General features: G+C 36.2%; 1 protein-coding gene across 12 annotated transcripts in view; it reads left to right on the forward strand.

Moving 5' to 3' along the window:
• foxp4 (forkhead box P4) overlaps nucleotides 1-27826 on the forward strand; it is a 487998-nt gene that overhangs the window by 441407 nt on the left and 18765 nt on the right. For all 12 annotated transcript variants that reach the window (XM_073915911.1, XM_073915914.1, XM_073915912.1 and 9 more), the window contains 5 exon segments: nucleotides 8939-9026; nucleotides 19389-19472; nucleotides 22217-22418; nucleotides 22514-22590; nucleotides 24808-24909. In XM_073915911.1, coding sequence (XP_073772012.1) covers nucleotides 8939-9026; nucleotides 19389-19472; nucleotides 22217-22418; nucleotides 22514-22590; nucleotides 24808-24909 — 553 coding nt within the window.

The following is a 27826-nucleotide window of genomic DNA, read 5'->3' on the forward strand; positions in this document are numbered from 1 at the left end:
GTCATTTCATTTTCATGTGGTCCTCAACCTTTTAATCACTACGGACTGGTCAACTCTTGAAAATTTTACCACTGACCACCTCCATTGGAAACAATAAACTTGCACGAACTCTAGAAAGAACGGGATATGCAAGTGGCGCCTAAAAAGCCACCATCATTTGGGATCTCCATTAGTTGATCTTTTTGAGCAGCCATGGTGGATTCACCTGATTTGCTGACAAATGGATTGCGGATCCATTCCTTGGCAGTTTGCGGGTCCTTCATTGGAAACTTCACTGAAAGAAACTTTCCAGAGACGTCTGTTTCTTACTCATTTTGCTGCTTGTGGATTATATTTGGGCAGAATTTTAAAGCAGTTTAAGTGCTTCTCGGATTAAAATGCTTCTTGCATGTTATGTCATTTAGTGTGACTGCGCATTACTTTACAGAGAGATTACAACCTACAAACAAAATTTTGTCTGAAGAACATGTGGTGCAACCGAAGTAAAATCAAACTAGCTATTAATTACTAAGCCTCTAGCTTGAACTTTACGTTAAAAAAGACCTTATGAACAGCAGTTGCAACCCTACCCTGATCAACAAATCAGAGTAGAATGGTTTGGCTCATGTGACACTATAGGCTGAAGTAATGCTGCTAAACTTTCTTATTTTATCCTTTTTTTTTAAACAATTATTTACCAGTTCTGGAAATTAACCATTATTTGTTTATAGCAGAGTTGTAATAACTAAACCTTTTTTAACTTCTATTTGTTGAACTACAGTTTTACTAAAAATACCATGGGTAAACTATAATTAGTGTTGACAATTCATGCTTAATTTGTCGTCAAAATGTTTGTTACTATGATAACCACAAATTTCCTTTGCGAATCTAACCATGGTATTTGCAGTAAAAAGTTGGTTATACAAGTGGAAAACACAGGGTTGTTACAATGTTACACTAAAAAAGTAATTCTAAGGGAAGTCATGATACAGTTATATATTTTTTATATAATTTCTTGATCAAATTAATACAGCCCTGGTGACTTTTAAAAGACTTTATCAAAATAGCTTAAGGGTTTTCAATATAAATGCCTTACAATAGTCGCCAAATGTTTTAGGCTGCAAAACATTTTAGGCCTAGAATATCAGAGTTTTAAAAATTGATAAATCAATTTACAGAAATTTAAGGCTCTTAAAAAGCATTAAAAAGTCCTAAATGTTGTCTTACAAGGTATTAAATTCAGTATCAGTATGCTTAATGTTTACATAAATTTAATTGTTGAATATTGGGATGTTGTGTATGTAACCACACCGCTCAGAGCTGGGCTTGAATAAGCAACCTTTCGCATGGGAACAAGGGGGCTGAAGACCATATCCTTTAGCATCTGTCACTAGAGCACCTTTAGAGGTCAGAGGAGTTAGGTTTACCCGCACAGCACTTACTAGCTGGCCTCTGTTACATGTAGTTTATGAAATCAAAAACAATCCTGGTAGATTTGACATCACGCTGCTTTGTTTACTGCAGTAACCAGGGAGACACTGTTATTTCTGCTGTTATAAAGGCGCCACCTGCTGGATTAACGTTTTTATTCGGTATATAAATACAGTTTTAGTTTAGGATTCGTTTTCTGCAATCAGTATTTAGTAAATTTACTGCAAGTTAAAATGTCAGCAATGTTACTGGTTAAAACCTGAAGTGGTAATGAGGTCTCAAAATGTATGCAAAGAGTCTTAAAATCGGTCTTAAAATGTGTTGAATTTCAATCTCTGATTCCTCTATATACCCTGAATATATTTCTCACATTAGTGTACAGGATTGTAAAACTTTTCTAGAGGCTTTTAAATTATAACAATGCAAGTGTCTTTACATTAAAACTTTAAATTAATCAATAGTTCAGTGTTCATTTATGACTTTATTTGCTGAATTCAGGTGTTGTCAGTGTGCACAAACTCCAGTAATGAACTGTACTCTTTATTCAAGACTTTTCCCCAAGGGTTCATCTTAATACTTTTGCACAGGAAGCTCGTTCACACTAGTAACCATAGAGACAGATGTCCTGTTCTCTTCCTGTTGACCTCTCCTGTGTTGAAGAGTGTGTGCGTGTGTGTACTGTATGTGAATATGTGTGTGTGTGCCTCTGATCAGGTAGCTCCTCACAGCTCTTCAATGCTGTCAGAGGCCGATTAGCTCCCCGCTCCCATAATTCCACCTCTCCATCCCTGAGCGCTCCACTGCTGGGTCAAGCAAATTGTTTTCACGCTTCGTTAGTGGTTTACTTAATTAGCTCATTTACAATTAGAAGCCTTTGTTTCTTGGATACAAGCAAAGACATCAAAAAGAGGCTCCCTCCCCTCCTCTATCTCCCTTTTCCCAATCTTCTTTCTTCTCTCCATCTCTTTTTCTTTGCGCGTGTGTTTGCCAGTTTGGGGTCTTTAGGGATGCTGGAAGGGGGGGTTTAGAGGAGATAAAGAGAGGAAGAGATCAGACAGGGAAGGCGATGTAAACAGTCCCATTGTCTCTGTGTGTTAAAATAATGAGACTTCACAGTGGAAAGTCCTGACATGTCCGCCTGTCACAGGGGTGCGAGTCAGACTGTTGCTGCTGCCGTTGCCCCAGCGGGCTTGAAGTTGGCAATCTACACTCTCTCTACGCTCTTTATTTTCTCTACTTCGACCACCTTCTTTGATAACTAGCAGGTCAACAGTAGCCCGAGTTGTAGATGCAGTTGACACTGCAGTAAAAAGATGCTTGCTTTTGCACCTGTCAATGTTGAGATTTTCTTTCTTTTTCTTTCTTTTTTTCTTTCTTTTTTTCTTTCTTTCTTTCTTTCTTTCTTTCCTTTTCTTTTTCTTTCTTTCCTTTTTTTTCTTTCTCTTCTTTCGTTCTTTCTTTCTTTCTTTCTTCTGTCTTCTCTCCTTTTTCTTTATTTCCTTTTTTCTTTCATTGCTTTCCCTTTTCTTTCTTTCTTTCTTTCTTTCTTTCTTTCTTTCTTTCTTTCTTTCTTTCTTTCTTTCTTTCTTCTCTCCTTCTTTTTCTTTATTTTCTTTTTTCTTTCATTGCTTTCCCCTTTCTTTCCTTCTTTCTTTCTTTCTTTCTTTCTTTCTTTCTTTCTTTCTTTCTTTCTTTCTTTCTTTCTTTCTTTCTTTCTTTCTATCGTTCTTTCTTTCTTTTCTTTTGTTCTTTTTCTTTCTTTCTTTCTTTCTTTCTTTCTTTCTTTCTTTCTTTCTTTCTTTCTTTCTTTCTTTCTTTCTTTCTTTCTTTCTTCTGTCTTTCTTTTTCTTTATTTTCTTTCTTTCATTACTTTCCTTTTATTTCTTACCCTTTTCTTTTTTTCTCTTTCTTTTTTCTTTCTTTCTTCCTCTTTTCTATTAAAACATGTTTTTTTTTCATTTTAGTTTAAAGAAAACATAAAAAGACATGTTTAAGTGTGTATAATCATGTATAATCAACTTGCCTGGTTATATTGGCCTAAAATATTTTGTTCTACACCCCCCCCCCCCCTCCCTCCCATTTTCTGTCTTTTCAGTATTAAAAGGTTGTCAAAAATCCGCTCTGTGAAAAAAACAACATAAATGTTGAAAAAAAAAACGCATGTATCAAATTTATTTATGCAATGTATCAAAATATTTTTAAAAATGTATAAAATTATATAAATATAAATGTATAAATTCTTCTTGTTGAATCGCTAAATTGCCTCAGAAGTGGTCAAATCATCTGCTAAATTACTAAATGTGTATGTATTTAGTGTATTCAGATATTTGTGCTTAAAATGAATGCAAATAAGTGCACATTTAATTAAATAATGCCTCATTTACACATTAAAACGATTTAGAAAGTTTGAGTACAAAACAAAAGTTTAATGTAATCACATAACTGAAAATAGTTTTTTAAAACCCTTAACCTTCAGTATCTTGCCTTGATAAGTGGCGGTCACATCCCCGCTTGTTTATTTCCAGGGTCCTCGTGTTGTCTTTTGACTCCAGGGCTACGCTTCCTCGAGGGGACCACTGTATTGACAGGCCGGAAAGATGTGTATGTAAATTTCCTCCACTCATCCCTGGTGAGGGGGGGTGAAGAGCGTGCTCGGTGCGCGTATGATGGCCGCTGACACGCACATCAAAGAGCCGGAGAGTCTGGGAAAGTTTTAAGAGTAAAGCTGTTGTTTGGTTGCGCGGTGTCTCATTTCACATAGCCGCGGGGCAAGCGGAGAAGGCGCGAGAGGTGGGAGATAAGAAGGGAGGGGGTGACAGATATTGCCGTGCACCATGGCCTAGTCAGAACACTTTAGTCATCGCTAAAGACAGGAAAAGAGAGGAGTCTCTCTCTCTCTCTCTCTCTCTCTCTCTCTCTCTCTCTCTCTCTCTCTCTCTCTCTCCTTCTGTTCTTTTTGTCTATTCTATAGACCCATCTGGCTGCCTGCCACTTATAGTAGGAAATGAGGCCCACATGGAATCGGTGCCCGCTAAACGAGCGCCCGCCATTCACAAAGCGCCACATATCCCTCATCCCGTTCGTGTTCATTTTGGGTAATTTAATAAGGATTTCAGCTTGCAATAAGGGGACGTTCATATGGAATCTGTCCTTTTTTCAGTGTTGCTGTGTTTAAATGTGATAGGTGGAGGTTTTCAATTAAGTTACCTTGTTGCAGTAGGGAGTCACAGTCATGAAACACTAACTAATATTTTATTTAATTTTATTATTTATGTTATTTATTTTTTATTTTAGTTATTTTAATTCTATGTTATTTTATTTATTAATTTATTATTTATTTAATTTTTTTTTATTTATTATTTTAAATATTTTTATAAATTTTTATTTATAAAATTTTTATTCAATTATATATTTTATTTAATTTTTTATTTATTAATTTTATTTTATTATTTATTATTTTATTTTATTTTAAACATTTCAAACTTAAACTTTGCTTTGGGCAACTCGTGCAAACATCTAGCAAATGGAAAAACTATATGCAACGGCAAATGCATAAAACATCCCGTGTGAACAGCCATTAAGAGTTTAGTATTCTATGCTGTTTCATCATAACTTTAAAAATCCTTTTCACAGATTCCCCCTTTAAATCAGTGCAGAAAATACTGAAAAATTACATATAGTCTGTCAGTTTCATCTGGACAAAATATGACCACTTTTTATCCCCTGACGAAATCTCGATCTCTTGTTTTCTCTTTCGCTAGAGTAGTGTGAGAATGATAAAACACTCATTCACTCTTAATCTTCATCCTGTCTCTCTCACTCACACACGCACACACGCTCTTTCCCGTCCTGAGCTCTTTAATGATGTACAATTTTCTCTGGCATGCCAGGACGACATGTGTTAGAATACTCAAGGCCTTTGTTGAGGCCCGGCTTGTGACTTTTTTTTTTCTTTCTGTGACCGTTGTAAATGCTCCTCAAATCCCTGTCGGGGTGCAGGGAGTAAACACTGCCTCATTGTCGGGTCTCTCCGAAAAATGCTGCTACTGTTTATTATGAACCATAAAACTTGTGGTCTGTTCCTTTATTCAGAAAGACGGGGGGCTGTGGAGAGTAAGATGAGATCATGTTTTTGTTATTATCATCATGTGCTTGCGGGGAAAAATGTCTATCTGCGCCTGGATTAGTCGAGTGGGTGACATCATTGTTTTTGTTTAATTTCTCATGAGGGAGAGTGAATGCGCACCCCTCTTTTCATTCAGACGGACACTCAAAACGCTCATGTAGTGGGTGTCACAGAGATAAAGCAGGCTGGGATGAGTTTGTATGGCGAAGGTTAAAAATATGGCGCTTGAACACACTTCTGTTTGTCATCGTCCCATCATGTGAATGGAGAACTGAACACAGTGGACCATCCATGCTAAAAATGCAGGATTAAAGGTGTCGGATGAGTCTGACTGGACCGCAATTCAAATTCTGTCTCATGCGATAAGCTGGGTTATATCCGTCTTGTGGCTTACTGATGTTCAAATTTTGGGTTACATTATTTCAAGCCGTCTTTTTTGCCTTATTATTATACATTTCGGTATTCAATAATATTATAATTAACATGTGTTTGTCATATGGTTAGGATTAGAGTTTGCTAATATATAATATTAAATAAATAATGAACTATTTATGTAACAAACAGTAATGTGTAAGAAGTATAAGTTATATATGTTTTATTTTATTTTACCTTTTATGGCAGAATTATTCTAAGATTATGAGAATTTTGTATGCACAATTAAAATTTAATATCAGGCAATGCTGACAACTAGGCCCATTTGGGATTTGTGCTCTCAGAAATCTATTGAATTTTAAACCCATCGTTTAGTCTATTTATTTACTTATGTACACGTGTTTATATTAATTTCAGTAATGTTATTGATCAATATGCAGATGGTTTGATAATTGATGCACATTATAATTTGTAGAGTAATGTTCTAGTAATGGTCTTTTTGTGCATGTATTATATAAGAAACCTTTGTTTACCAAACATAGATCTAAATAGTTCTAATTAGATTGCAAAACTGAAATAAAAGTTTTATTTTGATTTACTACTTTATTAGTATTTTATGTTAGGTTTTCACCTCATATACACTCAAAATTACTCAACTTTTAGCAAAAAATCAATTTAAAAATCACTTTTACCAAATTCAGTGCAAAAATAGCACAGTCTCCTGATTCTGCATGACCCTGCTTATAACTTAAATCTCTTAAACTGTACTAAAACTATCATATTGTTTATCATATTATTATAAGTCTGGAACAAATATATAATTATATTTTATTGTAGTTAATTAAAAAAATATAATATAGTTATGTAATGTAAAGTATTTATATAGCGTGTTTATCGTGTTTGGTCATACAGTTTAAGCACTTCACAATCACAAGGGGGGTCTCTCCACTCCACAACCAGTGTGTAGCATCCACCTGGATGATGCGATGGCAGCCACAGGACAATGGCACCTGTGTGCTCACCACACTCCAACTATAGGTGGAGAGAGAGACAATTCGGTGGATGGGAGGCCATGATAGGTAAGGGCTGATGGAGGGAATTTGACCAGGTCACTGAAGTTACACCCTTACTCGTTACGAGAAGTGCTATGGGATTTTTAATAACCACAGAGAGTCAGGACCTCAGTTTAAGGTCTCATATGAAAGACGGGTTATATATTAAACACAGATCAATAAAATTGTTAAAAAAGTTTCAAACTAATTCACAACAATTGTGTCTGAAGGTTACTAAAATGGGCCTTATGGTGGAGCAGTGGGTAGCACGATGGCCTCACAGCAAAATGGTTGCTAGTTCGAGCCTCGGCTGGGTCAGTTGGCATTTCTGTGTGGAGTTTGCATGTTCTCCCCGTGTTGTTGTGGATTTCCTCCAGGTGCTCCGGTTCCCCTCACAGTTTAATGACATATGGTATAGGTGAATATGGTAAGCTAAAAATTGTATGTATATGAATGAGTCTGCATGGATGTTTCCCAGTGATGGGTTGCAGCTGGAAGGGCATCCGCTGCGTGAAACATATGCTGGATAAGCTGACGGTGGAGACCCCTGATGAATAAAGGGACTAAGCTGAAAAGAAAATGAATGGATACTAAAATAACTGAAAGAGATCATTGCGGTTCCTCTACTCGTATCTTCCATGAGGCTCCTATGACCTTTGACCTCACAGTTATTAAATATCACCAGGTGTGTTTTTGGAAGGTGGGAGGGGCTGCTTCTACACCTGGAGGGATTGATGACATCATCGTTTGGATGTTTTATGGATTATAGAATTGTGTTTATATGCGCGCAGGGGTGCATCCGTGTGATTTCAAGCATGGGAAAGTTGTAAATAAGACGGGTGGAATGAGACAGATAGTGTAAAGGGAAGATCCAAGATCCCATCTTTGTGTCCTAGATGACACCGTCCCTTTAAACTGTTTTTTCTTCAGTTTTGCTTCCCCGTTCAGTTCTCAGCTCTGCATCATCTGTTTGTTTTGCTTTGTTTTGGAGTTGTATTTTGGATTGCTTCATAAAGAAAACATAACTCGAATAACTACGGGCAAAGCTCACCCATCTAAAGCAGCACTTGATGAGTAAAACAAATGAAGTCATATCCAGGTGTTTTTTTTTTTTTCTTCTTCTTCTTTTTCAACTCCCACTCAAGAGTTCATGGCCGGCGGCGCTTTCTGACAAAAAAACAAAACCGTTTCCAAAATAATATCCCACTCCAGCTGCATTGCAACTGAATAACAGAGACATTAGGACACTCATTCAGACCTAATATAGCGAGACGTTTGTGTCTAAAGTTATTTTCATCTCCTCCGATGAACGACGATAAACACGCTCTGACAATAAATAAAATACAACACTTTCCTCAAACAGTACGGTCATTCATATGACACAATCCTCAGCGGAAAACCTCTCTTTCCACATCTTTCATGTTGTAATATTGTTTTTATTTTCTTGCGAGAGGAAATTGAGTTTATACGCCTAGTGAAAAGTGTGTTTTCAAGTGGAAATCCACTATTGTTAGGGGTTTCCTCTGAGAGGGCCGCTCTGATCCCGAGAGGATTCCATTAAATATTTCTTCTCCAAAATGGAAAAATAAACAACTGTCTGTCCTTGTGTTTTGAAGTGGTTATTTGCGTGATTTGTCAAGATGCTGAAACTAGAGCTCGATTGCCTTGCTGACCTCTGCATTTGAATGTAAGTGTGAGTGCTGTCAAGACGTGACACCCGGGCATGTAGTGTTAACACGTTACCGTACGCGGCACGAACTGCGAGATGATCCCAAAAGGCTCAGACACAGCCGTACAGTGTGTGTTTGTGTGTACGTGTGCGCTGTATTAGGCAGGTCAGCGACACGGTTTGTGGCAGATGGTCCAAATATGCTTACAGATCTCCCTGTGGGAGTTTAGATAGGGTCGTGGATTGATCTAGTAGACTGTGTATCAGGATATGTCATCACATGTTTGCATTTCTCTCTCTCTCTCTTAGGCACCTGAATAGTGAACACGCCCTGGATGATCGCAGTACGGCCCAGTGCAGGGTCCAGATGCAGGTCGTTCAACAGCTGGAGATACAGGTGGGATGCGTACACAAACGCAAAATCAACATTTCTACAAAAATCTTGCAAACGCAAAGTAGAAGCTGCCTGACTAGCTTGCTTTCTTTGTTTTCATTTGCATTTATGCATTTGCCAGATGCTTTTTCCAGAGCCAGCTCATTAGGTTTATGTTTTTTTATGCTCGTACACAATGAGATTCATGTTAGAGAACAATTTATATTTAAAAAATGTAATCGTCATCATTCAGGATCACCCAAAAATGAAAATGTTGTTGTTAATTATTTACTAATCTGCTGAGACATTGATTATGTTTACATGGACCTCAGTAATCAAATTATTTGCCTTAGTCTGAATAAGACAATAATAAGATTAAGGTGTTTACATGAGTTGCTTTTTGAATGCTCCTTTCATGATCCTGTTTTACATGTTATAACACATAATTGATTAACGTCATTGCGTCACTGCGCTATTCAGAATTCCTCCGGAGTTTCATGTAATTTTGCATGTTTAATTTTTAATTTGTCGACTTTAACTGCAGTTTTGCAGTTTTACATTCATTCAGTAACATTTCATGCATGTCCCCTATGACAAACAACATATTGGATGCCCGTATGAACTGCTGGGAGAGTTGTTTTATGGAATTTGATACAGCACACCGTATGGGGAGAAAAAACCTTCGCATTTCATGATGCAGGTGTCTGTTGTCCTTCACTGACTCGGTAGGTGCAGAGAATAGTGTCAAACAGCCGTGAGTATAGACTTACCTGTTGCAAAGTGCGGCGAAAATCCTTCACTATGGTAATAGTTTGAGGTGTTTATATGTTTGTACAGCACTTCAATAATGCATCTAAAATCGGCATACTCCATGTCTTAATTAGATTTCATTTAAGTTTGACTATGGCTTTAATTGGATTAAATTATTTAAAAATTGCTGTTTACATTGTAGACTCTTAATCAGAGTGTTGTCTTTATCAAATTACGTAAAATCAGATTTTTGGTGTCCATGTAAACGCAATCATTCATTCATATTTGGAACACAAATTAAGTTATTTTAGATTAAATTCTTTAGTAAAAGCGACTAAAAACACTGTTAAAACAGTCCGTGTGACTTTAGTAGTTCAACTGTAATCATACAAAATATGAACAGCAAAAATATATGTTTAAAAATGATTTGGTATATTTACACACATATATCTACAGTTTAAATCTGAATTATTAACCCCCATACCCCCCCCCCCTTTTCCCAAATTATGTTAAACAGAGCAAGGAAATTTTCACAGTATGTCTGATAATAATTTATTATTCTGGAAAAAGTCTTATTTGTTTTATTTCAGCCAGAATAAAAGCAGTTTTTAGGTTTAAAAAAAAACATTTTAAGGTCAAAATTATTAGCCTCTTTGAACTATATATATTTTTTGATACAGAACAAACCATCGTTATACAATAACTTGCCTAATTACCCTAACCTGCCTAGTTAACCCAATTAACCTAGTTAAGTCTTCAAATGTCACTTAAAGCTTTATAGAAGTGTTTTGTAAAATATCTAGTCAAATATTATTTACTGTCATCAGGGCAAAGACAAAATTAATCAGTTATTAGAAATGAGTTATTAATACTATTATGTTTAGAAATGTGCTGAAAAAATATATTCTCCGTTAAACAGAAATTGAGGGAAAAATAAACAGGGGAGGGGGGGGTGTAATAATTCAGAGGGGTTTAATAATTCTAACTTCAACTGTATATCTATGTATGTATATCATTAACCAGTTACTAATTGGCCATTCAGATTCTCCTCATTATCCTTTCCTCTTCTGCTTTTTAGATGGCCATGAGTGAGTTAGTGACATTGTAAAGATACAAAATTCTTGAAATCACAGTGTAGATTAAAGATATTATTTACGCTTTTCTACATATTATTTTTTGTTGTCTTTTTACTCTTTCATATGTTCATCACACAAGCGATCATTAGATTGAAAGTAGTCTAAAGCAGATTAAAACAGGTCAGATTAACAAACATAAACATGTATTCTTCGTCTCCTTGTAATCCAAATCTACCAAAACACATCTTAATACCAGGTGTAAACCATTGACTGAGGTGTAAACCATTGACTTGACGGAATAAGACCCAAATCTGTGTTTGTGCTTCAAAGCCAAGACTTGGTCTTCCAGAAATCATTCATACTGTTTCTCATACTCGCCCAGCTGGCATGATTTTCTGCCCATTACATGTCATATAAGTTGATAGAGATCACTGGAGCTTGTAATGGGAAGAGTGATGTAGAGTGCGGGTGCAAGAGAGGCGGCCAGAATATCTGCCTTTGATGGATCCCAATTAGAGAGTTTCCCAGCACCTCTCTCATCCCTCCTGCCGTGGACTCTCGGCAAGCACCGCGGGCAGCCTGTCGCGCGCATATACGCGGTGTCATCTCTAATGAGAGAGCTGATAAGGAGAAGGGTGGACATGGGAAGTGCTACAGACTTCCTTTGCCCACGGACACCCTCCATGCCCCGCTCTACTCTTTAAACGCCTGCCTTAGTCCAAATTACAGACTTTTTTCCAATCAGCTGAGTACACTGAAAAGAATCATTCAAAGATGATTCCTTGAATTTACTTTTTTTTTTTAAGTGGCTGTAAACAATTTATTTGATTAATTTAATTTAATTAATTTAATTTAATTTAATTAGTTTGTTTAAATTCAACCCATATAAATTGTTTGCAACAATTTTGCAGAACTAATTTTTTTCAGTGTAGTTTTGTTATGTATTTTGAGTCAGAAAAATAAGAATACACAAAGTCTATTGACCTGGGGTGCGTTTCCCAAACAGTGACGCAACTTGCGGTTGAACTATCATAGTATGATATTAATATTAATGTAGTGATGAGTGTTTCCTAAAACCCCTTGTTTCTCTTTTGCAGATCCATTATTTAAACCATGTTAGTTATAACGTAAAAAAAACCCATACTGATGCTCTAAACGGGGGTGGTAACAACTTCTTTAGAGAAGAACTCCTTAATTTCTTTGTGCAAATTATATTGTTTTTACACTCACATGCATTAAAAAAAATCCAATATTAGTTTTGGTAAAAACATGCACTCGTTTTCAATAGTAATTTAAATTGGCCTATGTTTCCTTTACAAATATTATTGCGAATATTCCATAATCTATTATAAAACATAAAATCATTTACAAAAGCTAACACATATTCTAATATCATATATAAATCAAATAAATAAATAATGAGGCGATTTATTTAAGAAATGTAATTTCATTCATTCATTCATTTTCTTTTCGGCTTAGTCCCTTTATTAATCCGGGGTCGCCACAGTGGAATGAGCCACCAACTTATTTATCACGTTTTTGTGCAGCGGATGCCTTTCCGGCCTCAATCTATATCTGGGAAAATAATCTAATTTAATTTATCATTTATTAGGAAATAAAAAATAATAATAATGATTATTATTATTATTATTATTATTATTATTATTATTATTATTATTAAGAGATTGTTTATGTTATTTGTTTATTTTATTTTTTTTAAAGTCTACTTTTAAAATTTGTCACATGCAAACCACTGCAGAAATTTTCTAACCAGCAGGCTCATGTCATATAAAACTGAACTGTAAAAATACTTTGAAAGCAAATTACATCTAAGAGTGATGACTTTGGTGCTTTAAAAAAAATAATTTAAAAAATCCAAGTTTAAATGTTAGAATGTTCTAAACGAATAGGGCATAGGGGGGATAACTGGGAATAGAACACAGCCAGGAACTATGTCCGGAGGTGCAGTTTGCGAATGTTCGTTGGAATGACGGATTTGGAAAATGCCAAATCAACGAACTATCTTTGTAATAACACAACTCGCGATTTTAGTTGGCTAACAATGGTTTTCGGAAATGCACCCCTGAATAACTGTCACTTATATGGACCAGACAGAATCTGCGGACATTTTTTGCTATTTCTGCTGAGAATTTTGTAAAAAAATCTGCGGATTTATGCAAAATGACTTTAGGAGTATTGTAACAAAAAAACGTGTTGGTTTATTATAGACAAAATGACACAATATGTTATATGTTAATTATATCTTATAAACTATTATGAAATAAGTGCTTAATTCAAATTTAATTTAAGAGTTTTTACCTTTTGGTAACTTTTTAAAATTTTTTGCCTTATACTACCAATTTAATGACACTTAATTGAAGGCAGTTTAGAAAAGAAAAAAAAGAAAAAAGAAATATTTATATATATATATATATATATATATATATATATATATATATATATATATATATATATATATATAACTGTTATCTTATCCGCCCTGATTCAAAAATGACCTGTGCACTTTTTAAAAGCAGTTTGAAGAATTGGAGAATTTAAATTAAATTTTGCTGCTTTATTTTAAAGGTTTAGTGAAAGCGGGTCATTTTTTAACTGTAGGACACACTGCATACAGAATTCTTAGACTGCACAAGGGTTACCCTATTTATGACCCTGAAATGTGCTAAGTTTAGTGGTGAACGAAGTTTTATTGTCTGTGCGAGTAATTTGTTTGGACGCAGAGACTGTCAGAAGAGCGTCTAGTGACAGTTGGGATTGGCAGACACTGACAGGCCGTCGAGACCGTTTGCTATGGGGGAGCTGCTTGTAATCCTCAAACTTAAACACAGGTCAAGTAACCTTACCATGCCTGAAGCGGTGGAATTCCTCAGTATTTAAAGCTGTAAATCAACAACCCTTTAAAAAAAAACATGTCTCCTGGATGGGCTTACATTTAGACAGGCACTTCAGACCCTCCAGCTTTACATGGCACAACTACTTCCCATCATCACTGCCAGTCAGACAGACCTGATAATTGGTCAGCTTCCCTTTTCTTTCCACGCCACCTCCCCATAATGTTCTCCACCTCATCTCATTCCCAAAAATAAACCCCTCACAACAAAGCTCTTTCAAAAAAACATTGCCCTGCAAGGCACATGGGCACCGTGCTCACTTTGAGGCCCACAAAGAATGTTTAAACGCGTGTCCAGATCGATGCAGGGGTGATGAGAAGTGACAAGAGAGTGAGTCCACGTCCAAGTGTATTTCCTCTCACGTCTACCTCCGTCCTGTCACATAGTCTGCCCCCATTACCCTAATGCCAACCCACACCAACCAGAACCACCCTTTGCCAACCTGCTGTGTCTCCCTGAACACAACCTCAGATTTTCCACTGTTTTTATTGCCCAGCTGACCAATATGGGGCAGCCCCTCATTAAATACATATCAGCTAATGGGTGAATAAACAGCTCAGATCTGTAGATGACTTCAGCAACACTGGGCACAGCCACAAAACACAACATAACAACAGTAATCACATTTTTATTACTGCTTATAATTATAATTATTATAATACAGACCAGTATGTAGCCGTTACTAGGTGGTGTTTCTAAAGTAAATACATACATGTTTTCTGTTGCTCATATTAAGGAACCTATAACCCTATTACAAATAAACGCAAAAAAAAAAAAAAAAAATAGCAACATCTAGGATCAACCATGAATAGCCCGTCAACCATCCAAAACATCTTAGCATTGAAAAGCAACCAACCATAAAACCTTAGAATTCACCAAGAACTCTAAAAACACACAATTACCACCTGGGTATGTCCTGAAGTGTGTTTAGTGCCTGCTCAAAGTTCTGTGTAAAGATGCATTGCATAAAAGCCACATTAAATTGTCAAATTAGCTCTTATTTACCCTTAGCCTCTAACAAAACCATATACAATTAAAACTGTTGTGTAAATACATTTATTCTATGCAGAGTAAAAAGGTTATCTTTGTAAAGGCAAGATGCTGCCAAAAAAAAACAAAAAACTGTCTGCTCTTATTCACCTCAGCTGCAAGCATTAAAGTACACAAATAAAGTATAACATTAAAGTATAATTTCTGTGTAGATTCATTTACCTCTTGAGTGGCATTAAACAAAAAAACCCTTATCTCATATCCTCCCAGGAACCATACCAACCACAGAGTAATGCCCTATAAACTACCCAGAACACCCTATCAACCACTTGTGCTCCAGTAACAACCAAGAACATTCAAACAGCTACCAACACCATTTTAGCAACCATTCACAAACTTCAGTAATCAGCCATAATTCCTTAGAAATTGCGTGAAAAAAACTGCAAGAAACCATCCAAATAACATCCACTCATAACCTATAAGGATAACCTAGAACAGCCTATCAAACACTCAGAACACTTTAGCATTCACCCAGATGCTCTAAGAACCAATTTATAGCACCTTAGACTGTGTTCACACCAGGCACGGATGAAGCGTCAAGCACGCATAATTTACATGTTAAATCAATGCAAAGACGCAAATAGATATACTCCCGTCCATTTCGCGAATGAAATAGCTCGAGTTGAGTGTTTGTGCACTTGACGCACTTGATGCGCGTATCGCACAAATCACTGGAGTTGGAAAATCTGAACTTCAGTGGACAATCGCGTCACGTTAACCAATCAGGCGTTTTTTCTTGTAGGGGCGTGATTATGATGGAGTGCCTTTTGTTGGTGTCCCAAGGCAAATCCCTCTTGCCGACACCAGACAACAGTTTAGCAAACTGGGCTCAGCTCAGTCTGAAGCACCACTGAAAGCTTTTATCACCCTGATATAGTTTCTAGAGGAGTTGATGAACTCAGAGCTGGGTGCATCTGTGAATGGATCTAGTGGGCAAATAAATCTATGCTGTTTTTCAGCCTTCCTAAAGCAAACAACCATAGCTATTCTCTCAATAATATCCATGTTAGCCATTTAGCAATGAAGCTAGAGTCACCAGGCAGACAGAAGCCCTGCCTATGATGCGAATCCTTGTCTATTGCATTGTATGACTTGCTCTAGTTTACTCAACTCACACAATGTTTTTGCTTGAGTTCAATTATTTAAACTTGCACGATAGACACAATTGAGGTGAATTTCATACTTTTGCTGCAAATGCATTGTTCATTCCTCTTCATATGCACCATATGGTGATAATTTGCCTCTTTTAGCACATTTGCATTGATTGTAATTTACTCCTGCAAATACATAATTCCAGGATTGGTTTGAACTCTGCATACTCGGGTATAGCAAAGAATTCTGGCCAAGATTTGGCACAAAGCTGGCACAGGAGGCATTCATCCGGCACTAGCATACAACATGTGACTCAAACATGGCCCAGGTTTGGCAGAGGTGGCACCGTCTTTTAGGCGACACACAAGATTAGGGCCAGATGTATTTGGCCCAGATGTTAAACATTAGATGTGGGCTACGTAAGTTTGGCCTGTCTTGACCCACTTTGAAAACACATTCAAATTATTTTTGAGTAAAGAAAAAATTCTACCAATCAGGTCACTTTGAGAAAAAGCATGCCTATTGTGTGCCTAAACCGCAATGCTTCATGGGTTTATCAATTTTATTTCAATCATGACACACCAACCTATATGGCCCAGTTATGACTTGGCTGAGACTTGACCCAGATATGGTCCATGTTTGGCCCTTTTCTAGAAGCTAGACTTGGTCCTGGCATGTTTTGTAATTCACAGAGAAATTTTGCTATGTGGGTACTTAAAATACCCTGACAACTACTTATGTTCTAGTACTAACCCAGAAAAGCCTAGCTAACAACCCATAGCACTCATAAGTCATAAGAAACTGCTTAGAAACCCTTGACTACCCAGAATAGATTATAAACCCCATAGAAACCCTAATGACACCCACCACTTGTACAACACCTTAGAAACCACCTAGAATTACCCTAGTAGCCACCCAAAATATCCTGCTGTAAATACTCAAATTTTGTATGACTCAGTTGAAAATTAATTTATTTATTTTTAGCTTTTTTTCTCAAAATTTTCCCACAGTCTCATATGTGCAGTAAAATCCCACCGTATGTGTGAGAATCAACACTTTTTAGTGCCTCTAACATGTACAGTGGCAGTCTTGGAGCGTTGTGAGTCAGTGTGTCGCCCCTTGATTAAGAGGGGCCGACTGCCTCCACACTTCCTCTAAATGGCGCTTAGGAATGTCAAACGAGGACGAGTGTGGTTACAGGGCAAGTGTCTCTGAAAGAGATGCAACAATCGAGGGGAAAGAGGGAGAGGGGAAGGAGGACCGTGAGAGAGATGTTTTCTCCCGGAGGAATCAAGAGCTGTGAAACGGCATGTCAACATCCCCGTGAGCTGACTCAGTTAACAGGCAGAATGCAAAATTATCCTCACAAGAGAATATCTCCAGTCACTCCCTCCTCCTCTTCCTTTCAGTGGCGCCCGCTGGAGTGACACACACTATGACGACACTTGCTTTTTAATGTGCTGTATTGGCATTACAAATAATTGCACACTCCTGCTGCCAAAGCCTCAGCAGGAGCATACAGCAAAAACAGAAACAAAAATAGTTCGAAACAACGTAATTTAAGGAAAATTAGGTTCACTATTTTGATATTTGGTCATTAAAAAGTTAACAAAACAGTGATACTTACAGCCTGCTAGTAACTTTCTAGTTTTATGTAGTAGTATTATCCAACAGGTTGAGAATCCAGTATAGTTTTTCACCAGAATAAATGCTATGGGGTTTAACATTTAAAAGCAAAACACACAAAATATTTTTAACTTAAGAATTTATGTAATAATAATTTAATTAGTAATAAATTATACTAACTTTACAGGCACTTAGCGGGGGGGGGGGGGGGGGGGGGGGTTCAGGTGGTTTGAAAGACCCACCCTCCCACTAACAAAATCCAGATTATGACCTCTGTATGAGCTCATTTATTCCATTTTTGACTGCTATGCCATCATAAATTGTGAAAATTATCAATAGAAGAAGGCTTTAAGACAGGGGTCTCAAACTCAAGTTGGCGGGAACCATATCAGTGACTGACAGTTAATAGAAGGGCCGCTTTAACATTCAAGCACAACAAAAAAGTGGAAACCTGATGTAACTGATGCACTCAGACATTTTTCTCCAGAGTATATGCAGTCAAAGATCCTTATTGTCCTTATTTCTTATTGATACATATTGAAGGGGTAGTTTAAATTACTATGAAAATATTACATTTTAATAACAGGCATAATAATAATTATTATTATTATGTCACAATCAATTGTTGCTTTAACAAAAGAGCAGATTAAACAACTTGACATTACTTGCTTTAATTATTTTCTATATCTTTTTTTTGTAAAAATATAACAAATAGGGAGAAGATATTTAGTCAAATTTTACAAATGCAAAGTTTATACACATTTTAATATGCATATGAGGAAAATCTATTAATTGAGGTGAGACCATTTGAATGGAATATTAGCAAAATTATCATATTTACACCGCCGGCATAGTGTTTTCCATGGAAATGTGTTTGTACAACACAATACAAGTGGTATAAAACTAATTATAATCAAATGACCCTTGAATATTTAAAAAAAAAAATTTGAGCTTTAGTAAAAATAGACCACTTTTGAAAATACATTTCAATGTTTAAATTAGCCCCATCTGCATGTGCGTTACTCTCGACCGCATGCTGAGAGAAACCGAAAGTATCCCGAATATATTACAGTAGTTTAAATGTCCAGTAGGTGGCCGGTCAAAACCACAAGACCACTGCACAACAATGATAGTAATTTAAAAATATATGCTTTGGGGGTGGGTTCTTGTTATATTATTGACGTCAGTTGCAGGCCAGAAGGAGGAGGAGGTAGGCGGCAAATTGCCTGCGGGCCAGCAGTTTGAGACCCCTGCTTTAAGACAAATTATTTTTTTTATTATTCAAAGAAAGTTAATTGAGCAGGACTGTGTGTTATTTGGCTTTAGGCTACAGTTTTTATTTTAAAACAAGTTTTACCAGATATCTAAATTTTTTTTTTTTTGATGGATAAAAATAAATTGTTTTTTAAAAATAAGTATTTTTACCATCCAACAAGCTGATCCAGCAAAGATAAGTTTTGAAAATGTCATTACAATGCATAATTGAGTAGGAAATTAGGTAAATAACTAAATAGCAATTCTACTTTTTCATAAAAGAAAGAACCATCGCTTTCAATATGCTGGCTATAGGCCTGTTATACTGTAATATTATATATACATTGTTGAAATGCCTTACCGTTAAACCATATTTGATTGCACTTTGTTGACAGTTCTATAATATTAATAAAAATTTGTATAATAATGCTTATAATATTTTTAATGTTTTTTTTTATTAAATTGTGCACTTATAATTATCATCAGATAGGCTATTGTTGTGTCAGGCTGGATGTTTTGATTTTACCAAAGATTTATTTTTATTTATTTATTTTGAGAAATAATCCTAGTTTGGAAAGCAGCTTGTGACTTTTTTTATATAATATGTCTATATTTGTGTTCTCTAGCTGGCCAAAGAGAGCGAGCGTCTGCAGGCCATGATGGCCCACCTGCACATGCGTCCATCGGAGCCAAAGCATTTCAACCAACCTGTGAGTTCCACTTTTTCATTTTTACAACCTTTTGATAGTGCATCTTTTATCATATTCACACACAAAACTTCTCCTTGGCACATGGTATGATCAATGAATGAGCTGTTTGAGGCACTAAAGAGCGCCCTCTGTTGGAGAATAGAGGCAGTGGAGTTCTCCTCTGCTGACTCTGTTCCTGGAGAGCAACTAAAACTCTCACATCCTCTTATTCCAGACTTATGTTTACCTGTTCACCTTGAGCTTTATAAAAGTAAGATTTTATTCAAGCCAGCCGTTAAGCACCTTCAACTCAAGTGTTGCAGATTAAGTTCTCTTTGTGTCAGACTTCATCTCCACTCCAGACGAGCGTTTGTCTACTTAAAGATGTGTTGTTGTTTTTAAATAGTGTTTTGTGCAGGACTTACCAGATATTCCTCCATACGCTGGCATCACAAAATGCGCTTTCCCCCTGCTTCAAGCCAGCAGCTGTCTGGGCAATTATTAGCAATCTAATGAATATTTCATGCCGAGATTGATGAGGAGTCTTATTAAAATACGAAGATGTCGAAATTAATTGTCAATTAGAAGTGGAGTGTCTTAATTCGAGGGGATATAAATGAAGGCGGAGGGTGAAAGTAGGCCGCGTCTCCTGTTTGGAGACAAATTCTCTGGATCAGCTGCCATTAGACGGTAATGGGGAACCAGCGACCGGGCCGGGACAAGTGACATAGACAAGAAACGAGAGAGAGAGTGAGCAAAAAAAAGATAATTGTGAGTGTGATCAAGAGAATGAATTAGCATTAAGTGGTAAGGGCGAGCATTAGGGCGGAGCTTAGCACAAGCTCAAACCCGTGTGTGGCATTGACCGCTATTAAGATCGTTGGGTGTTTGGCACAGTAAACTGGCGCAGCTCCAGCGTTAATTAAGTACCTGTTAAACCATTTTGCTCCCTAATTACTGGAGATGGGCCAGGTTGGCTCCTGTGGCAACGAGAATAGAGAGAAAAGAGGGCCGGCTCTGTTTAATTCGCCATATTAGCTTCAACCCCTCCTCTGGCTCGCTCTATCTCTGGCTGCTCACACGTGCACATGATGGTTTTAATTAGAGCAAAACAAGCAACCTCGAAAAAGACTCCCTGAGCGATGGGGAAAGCTGTTTCCTTGCGCTCTGTGCCCGCCGAAGCTAATTGGGCAGAGCAGGGCCACAATGAGGGCGGGTAACCGCAAGCCTTGTTTGTTGCCAGATTGTTGTTTTACTCCCCTCCTACCATGTATCGCTTTGTTTTGCTCCTCTTGTGTGGCTTTAATTGCAGACGTGGTGTCACCGAGGAGCCTCGTTTGTGCGCGTGCGGTTGAGAAACACGATTTGTGGGGTGCTTTGTTTGAATTTCACCGGGTGAATGGGATCATCTTATAATGGAGTCACTGTGCCAACTGCTTTTGGCATGGATGTGCTGGCAAGGATCGCAGGATGTGCTTCTCACAGCGGGAGAGCAATGACAATTTGACGATGATTATATTTCCTGGTTTGTAATTGCAACGCTGGTGATTATGCGAATTAAAACCAAGGTGTGGGAAGATTTATTATGTGCCAAACTGAAGGAGAGAGAAATGTGTGTTTTGCGCTGTCATTGTTTTGTGTCATTTCTTATACACATGGTTTTCTGTAACAACAAACAGCAACAAGGAAATGCAACTAAACAACATTAACTGTTTTTTTAGCACATTAAATACAATTCCATATTTCCTCCTAAAACACAAAACTTTTATATAAATGTTTTTTTTCCTGCATGATCAATAAAATTAAAATAAATGTTCATTTCATAAAATTTTGCATTTTTATTTAAATGTAATAAAATATCTACTGAAATATATTCAAAATTTAAATGTCAAATTAATGCTAATTATTGTTTTAAGATTCCCAAAACTCTTGCAATTAAATAGTATATATTTCACAGTATTTTGAGACATTTGATAATCATTTAATTGTAATCACTACCATTTGAAAAATTAAATTATGAAATTGAAATTAAAATATGGACATTTGAACCTTCTATTAATTAAAAAAATATTTTTTATTCACTAAATATTTTAATTAAAAGATTTCTGAATATACAAGTGACATTTAGGACTGAACGAATTATGCTGAAAATGAAGGTTTGTTGACGCGAACCTCTAAAAAATGTAATTGCACACTGCAATAATGCATAGCACAAGCTCTGTGATTAGTCAACTTGGTAGTGGCGACGAGCATAGGTGATGCTGAGAGCCGCGAGCCAGATGGAGTAATTGTTTACAAGTGTCGGGTTGCATGAAGGAGCTCCAGATGGAGACTTTTGTTTTTTCTTTACCTTATGATTAAAGTTGTTGCACGTCCGCCAGTTCCCGCCTCTGAATGAGCGAGTTTGAGCAACTTTTAGCGATCAGAAAAAACAAAACACCCGCAAAAAAACTTAAAAGAGAGGAACAAAAAAGCATACTGTCAGCTATTGTTTCGGAAGTGTTATTGCAGATCAACACAAACAGCGCGCAGAAGTATAAATGCATGACTGCGGGCAAGCCAGGTGTTGTGGGACATGCCAATCACGCAGAAGTATAAATCCGCCTTTAGTGAGCATAAGAGGCTTCTTTCACAATCCCAGAAAATGTGTACCAATCCCAAACTTTTCAACTATAGCATACATATGATATACTGGTAAAATAATTACTGTCTGAATTGTAATTCCAATTGTAAATAAGCTTTCAACTTGTTTTTCTCTCCTCTAGCTAAACCTGGCCTCAAGCGTGTCGCTTTCGAAAAGAGAAAATGATGGTTTTCCTGAGGGTCTTCCTCATCCTCCCACCTCTGCTGCAACCCCCATCACCCCGATGAGGCAGGGCCCCTCCGTCATCAGCTCCTCCAGCCTCCACGGGGTCGGACCCATCCGGCGACGCAACTCCGACAAGTTCTGCACCCCCATCGCTTCAGGTCTGTGCCCCAGCACCACCAAATACAGCTCATCATGCTTTCTACATCACTGAAATAAATGCATTCATATCTACATTTGTCTCCGTCTGTTACAGAACTTGCACAGAATTGTGAATTCTACAAAAACGCTGATGTCAGGCCTCCATTCACCTACGCCTCCCTCATACGACACGTAAGTTACCTTGCACTGTAAAAACCAACAGTCAGCTTTATCAAATCTAATAAGTGTAGTTAACTCAAAATATACTGCAAGTTAATTCTACTCATTTGAAAAGTGTTAAACTCAGTGTTGAAGGTAATGAGTTAATTAAACACCTTATTATTTTAACTTAAATATAGTAGGTTCACAGTACTCATTTAGATTAGTTTTTTAACTCAAATAGTTTGTAGCACTCAGTTTCCTCAAGCGATTTGAGTTGCCTTAACTTATTGGGTTTTACAGTACTCAGTTTGTTTGAGTTCTCTTTATTTATTGGGTTTTACTGTGCTCAAATCGCTTTGTTTACTTAAATGAATTAAGTTCACAATACTCATTAGGATTAGTTTTTGAACTTAAATGGTTTGTTGCAATTGGTTTCCTCAAATGGTTTCAGTCACCCTAACTTTTTAGGTTTTACAGTGTGTGTGATGTAGAGATCTGTATTAGGGATTCTTAAGATTAAATGACAATTGATAAACTGTACGATAATGCTTTAATTCAATGCACCTTATTGATGATCAAGTAAGCATGGGTGTCATTAAAGAAATGCGTAAACTAGAATTTGGGACTTGTATTTCAGTATGTTGATGTGCTTCCAACTTAAATGGAAAATTGAGTAGGAGGCAGAGTTTTCTGTTTGTGTATCATTCACTTATAGCAAACTAATGGAGAGAGAGAACTAAGGGTTAAGATTATTGTGGCTGAAGCTGTCAAACTGATGTCAAATGAAATATTGGAAGCAAATACGAAAGCAAATTGTCAGACCTTGATTGAAGATTATCAAGACAGAGTTTTTTTGTACACTGTTTACTTGTTTATGTGATTCAATCATTCGAGAAATAGGTTCTACTGTAATTCTGAAAATTTTGTCTATTCTTTTGAGCCATAATCTCAAAAGATTGTGGCTGTTTGTCAAGCCTAGAGCAATTTATTGTTTAAAACTAAGCTCAGAATTGATTCAAGAGAGAATAGCGATCCATGTTTTAAAAATCTCAGAATCGATTATTTACTACAGCTCTATGACTTACTTATTAATAATGCTTCTCTACTATGGTTTGAGAAACAGAACAGCCATTAGTTTACCACTTTGGGTTTGTGTTTGTGTTTTTCACCACAATGTGCCCAGCATTATCATATTGTTAATTTTCTGAAATGGATGCCCAGCAGGCACATAACATCATAAGATGTTAATATTAGGTTAGATTTAGTTCATGACATCAGGTGACCAAAATTCAATGTCATGTCAGCGTCTAAGGACAATGTTACTTTGGCATCCAATAATGACATGAAATTAGGTTGATATTTGGTTGATTTTATGTTGTGTTGGAAAGTGACCAAGATCCAATGTCTGACAGATGTCATAGTGGTAACGTCCACACAACGTCAAGCTGTATCATAATTAGACATTGATATTTTGTTGATTTTAGGTTGATTTTAAGTTAGACATTGATAACTGCCTGATGTTTACCCCATTTTCATTTTCAAACTAAATCCAACGTTTCCATGAAGTTGGGGTACAATGTCAATATTATGTCATGTTAACGTCCTTTGCCTGCAGGGTGAGCACAACATCTAACTCAGCTGACAAATGTTGCTCATGATCATGTAATATATAAATATGTTGCTTTCGTTTTGAGTGTCATTTGCACATATATAGTTTTCTCAAAAAGGAACATTTCCTCCATGATCATTTACTCACTCTTAAGTGGTCTTGAACAGCTATTTACAATCATAGTATTAACTTAAAAAATAATATGGAAGTCTTTTCCAGCATTCTCCAGAATGTTCTACAGAAGAAAGATGTTCAGACTGGTTTAAACATGTGGAGGACGAGTAAACGATAACAGAATATTCATTTTTGACTGAACTATCCTTTCAAGGCAAAGTTAATTTATAGGATTAATGGATTGTTAATTTAATCAGCAATCGATCATAAGAAATTTGTGGAAATTGGCATTCATAATATGAACGTTTAGCTCTGTGCTCCAGTGCACTTGAGTGGAGTTCAGAGGTGTGTGCTGGAAAGTCAGGATTTATGCGCATCTTTTAGCTCGGTGTCAGTCATGCTGAACATGCGGCACTATCCATAATGCACTGCCTGGCCGTCCATCAGCTAATGTCTCTCTCACTAATAACAGCCATCTGAATCACCTCTTGACACCTGCTCTCTTCCATTCTCTCTTTCACCAGGCCATTCTGGAAGCCCCTGACCGACAGCTGACTCTAAATGAGATCTATAACTGGTTTACACGAATGTTCGCCTATTTCAGGAGAAACACAGCAACGTGGAAGGTAATGGCCATACTGCTTGACATAATAGTTGGATTAATCAGGTGTTTGACTGGCACAGTAAATGTAATAAAATAGCACTTTCATTCAGCAAGGACATATTAAATCATCCAAAAGTGTTGAAAAATACATTAGAAGTTTTTCGATATTCGTTAAACAGCACAATTGCCATTTTTTCACCATATAATTCATGTTAGAGTCAATTATAATTCAAAGCAAATACTAACAGCTTTACAGTCAGATAAGTAAATAACAATTTACAGTCTATTTAAATATAAGAGTGATTTTAAATTGTAAAAACTATAATTTTACAATGTTACTACTTTTGCTGTACTTTTGATCAAATGAAAGCAGCTTTTATGAGCAGATTTGGTAAATAAATAATTCAATTAAATAAATAAGTAAAACTTTAAAAAACAAACCCATATTTTCAGGGGTATAGTAAATCTTGTGAATGTCTTGTTGCTGGAAAAATGCAATAAAAATGCTTAATTAAATGCCTTGATTAAATATTATTATTGTTATCAGTATTTCTTATACTAATCAGTCAACAATACTCATTGTCTTGGAAAAAAAAAAACACAATGAAGATATAAAAAACCAAATCCGTTTGAGCTACTGTTAGTTTGAGATATAGTTTTCTGAACACTTAATTCCAGCATTTAAACATTTTGCCCCTGATTTATTTTGAACTAATTTTCTGATTATTTAATGCCCAGTTCCTTATATCATCTAAACAGCAGTCACAGGAATCAACCAGCCTGTAGTACTTGCCAAAAAATTTAAGAAGAGTTCGCTTGCCCATGCCAACCTTCTGGCAATGATGCAGAAGAACCCTTTCTTTTCTAAGTCTCACAGAGATAAAAACAGAGCAGCAGATGTAGCCGATTGTTTAACACGACCCAAAACAACAATAAATTCTCAGTTCGTGCCAAGGGGTACAGCAGGTACAACAGAGATAGGCCTTCAGGAGAGCTCCAATAACAGTGAGGTTATTAATGACGCCTGGCATCACCCAGACAGCGAAGTTACGACCCGGGCCAGTCCCAGATCTGTTTTTCTTTGCTTTGTTGCTGTCCTGATGTGCTCTCCGGATTGTTTGGATTGTGTTCTGTGGCGTCAGCCTGCCGAATGCTGTTTGGTAGGTGGGAGCAGGAAGTTCAAGTCTGGCTCATTTAATTTCCTTTAGTCTCTATCCTTTAACTTTCACCTAAAAGTGTCAAAAGACTAAGTATGGATCTGTCTCTGCACATTTAAAATAGTATCTTTTCTGTTTGGAGTCGGTGAGATTTTTAATGTTTTGCTTTAATGTTTAAACAAGTAATTCTGGTCAACAAGGTTGCATTTACTGAATCAAAAATACAGTAGAACTGTAAAAATGTAAAACATTATTACAGTTTAAATGAACTGTTTTCTGATTAAATGTCTTTACAGGGGACTTAAAAAGTTAAAGTTAACTTAAGTTAAAAAAAAATACATTTTAGGCCTTAAAAAGTCTTAAATTCACTGAAAATTTGTCTTGTAGGTCTTCGAAAATTGTAAACAGGACTTAATTTTTCTGTGTTTATTTAAAGTCAATCGGGCCAACATGTGTCCATTCACCAACAATCCATCTCAATAGAACTTTTAGCAAAACTCTTGTTACCAATATGGTTTAATTACCGGTCTTACAATATTATTTGTCTAAAAGTTCTCTGTGTATTTATAGTCCATATATGGTTTGGACGCTGAACTGGAAAGACTGTTGTGCATACATTTAGTTTGTTAGGGTTTTTCAAGATTTTTTTAAGATAAGTTATTTTCAAAAAAGTGTATGCATACAATTAGGGTTTGCTTGTTTTGATCATTTATTTAAAATATGTAGCCTTGAAATAACTAATTAGAATAGAATAGAATAGAATAGAATAGAATAGAATAGAATAGAATAGAATAGAATAGAATAGAATAGAATAGAAAAGTCCTGTATAAGTCTAAAACCTGCAGAAACTCTTCTTCAGTGTAACACTAATGATTTATGATTCTTTAGAAATCATTCTATTGTGATGAACTATTGCTCAATAAACATATTTTTTATATCACATTAATATCATTATTATTATTATCAGTGTTGAAAACTTGGTATTTGCTTCATATTTTTGTGGGAACTGTAATAGAGTACCATTAAAAGGTTTACATTAATTTTCATAGTTATCATATTAGATACTACATCCAATAAGAAATATTAATAATATTTCACAATTTTAAGTTTTTAAAAGTCTTTTTTTTAATCTTACCGATCCCAAACTTTTGACCACTACTGTACAATAACACAGTGTGTTTTATCAGTCCATGGGCACGTAGTGTTGTAACTCTTATCAGACAGTTTAATTTAGCCTGGTTGATTAGCATGCGCCCGCTGGTCCAAAGCCAGTCCTGTATCAGCTCTGCATCTTTTGACATCTCCGCTGTCTCTGTCCTCACTCTTCCACCTGTGTGTGTGTGTGTTTGTGTGTGTGTATGTGTGTGTCTCAGCCCAAGCTTTAATGTCCAAACAGCTGATTTAACTGTGTGAAACTCGATTTCATGCTACCTGTGGCGACCAGAGCTAACAGATTTATTTTGTGTATCACTTAATATTTTTATAAACCTTGGTGATATTTTAAGCCAGGTCAAACTGTAAACGGTAATCTTTAAAATATATTTGAATAATTGGCAAAATAACTATAAAATATATAAATGTTACATTTATACAATATATACAATAATTAAAATCGTGTAAAATAGTTTTAGTTCAATACATTTTTTTAAATACAGCTATTATTATTGTCTGTTTTTTATTAACAAAATTAATAGTAGCTTCTCTTATTGAGTTATTAATAGTTATATTTATAATTTGATTAATATTTGGAGACAATTATGATCCTTTTTATGTCTTATCATT

The sequence above is a fragment of the Danio rerio genome, chromosome 11 (genome assembly GCF_049306965.1).
Source record: "Danio rerio strain Tuebingen ecotype United States chromosome 11, GRCz12tu, whole genome shotgun sequence".
Taxonomy (NCBI): Eukaryota; Metazoa; Chordata; class Actinopteri; order Cypriniformes; family Danionidae; genus Danio; species Danio rerio.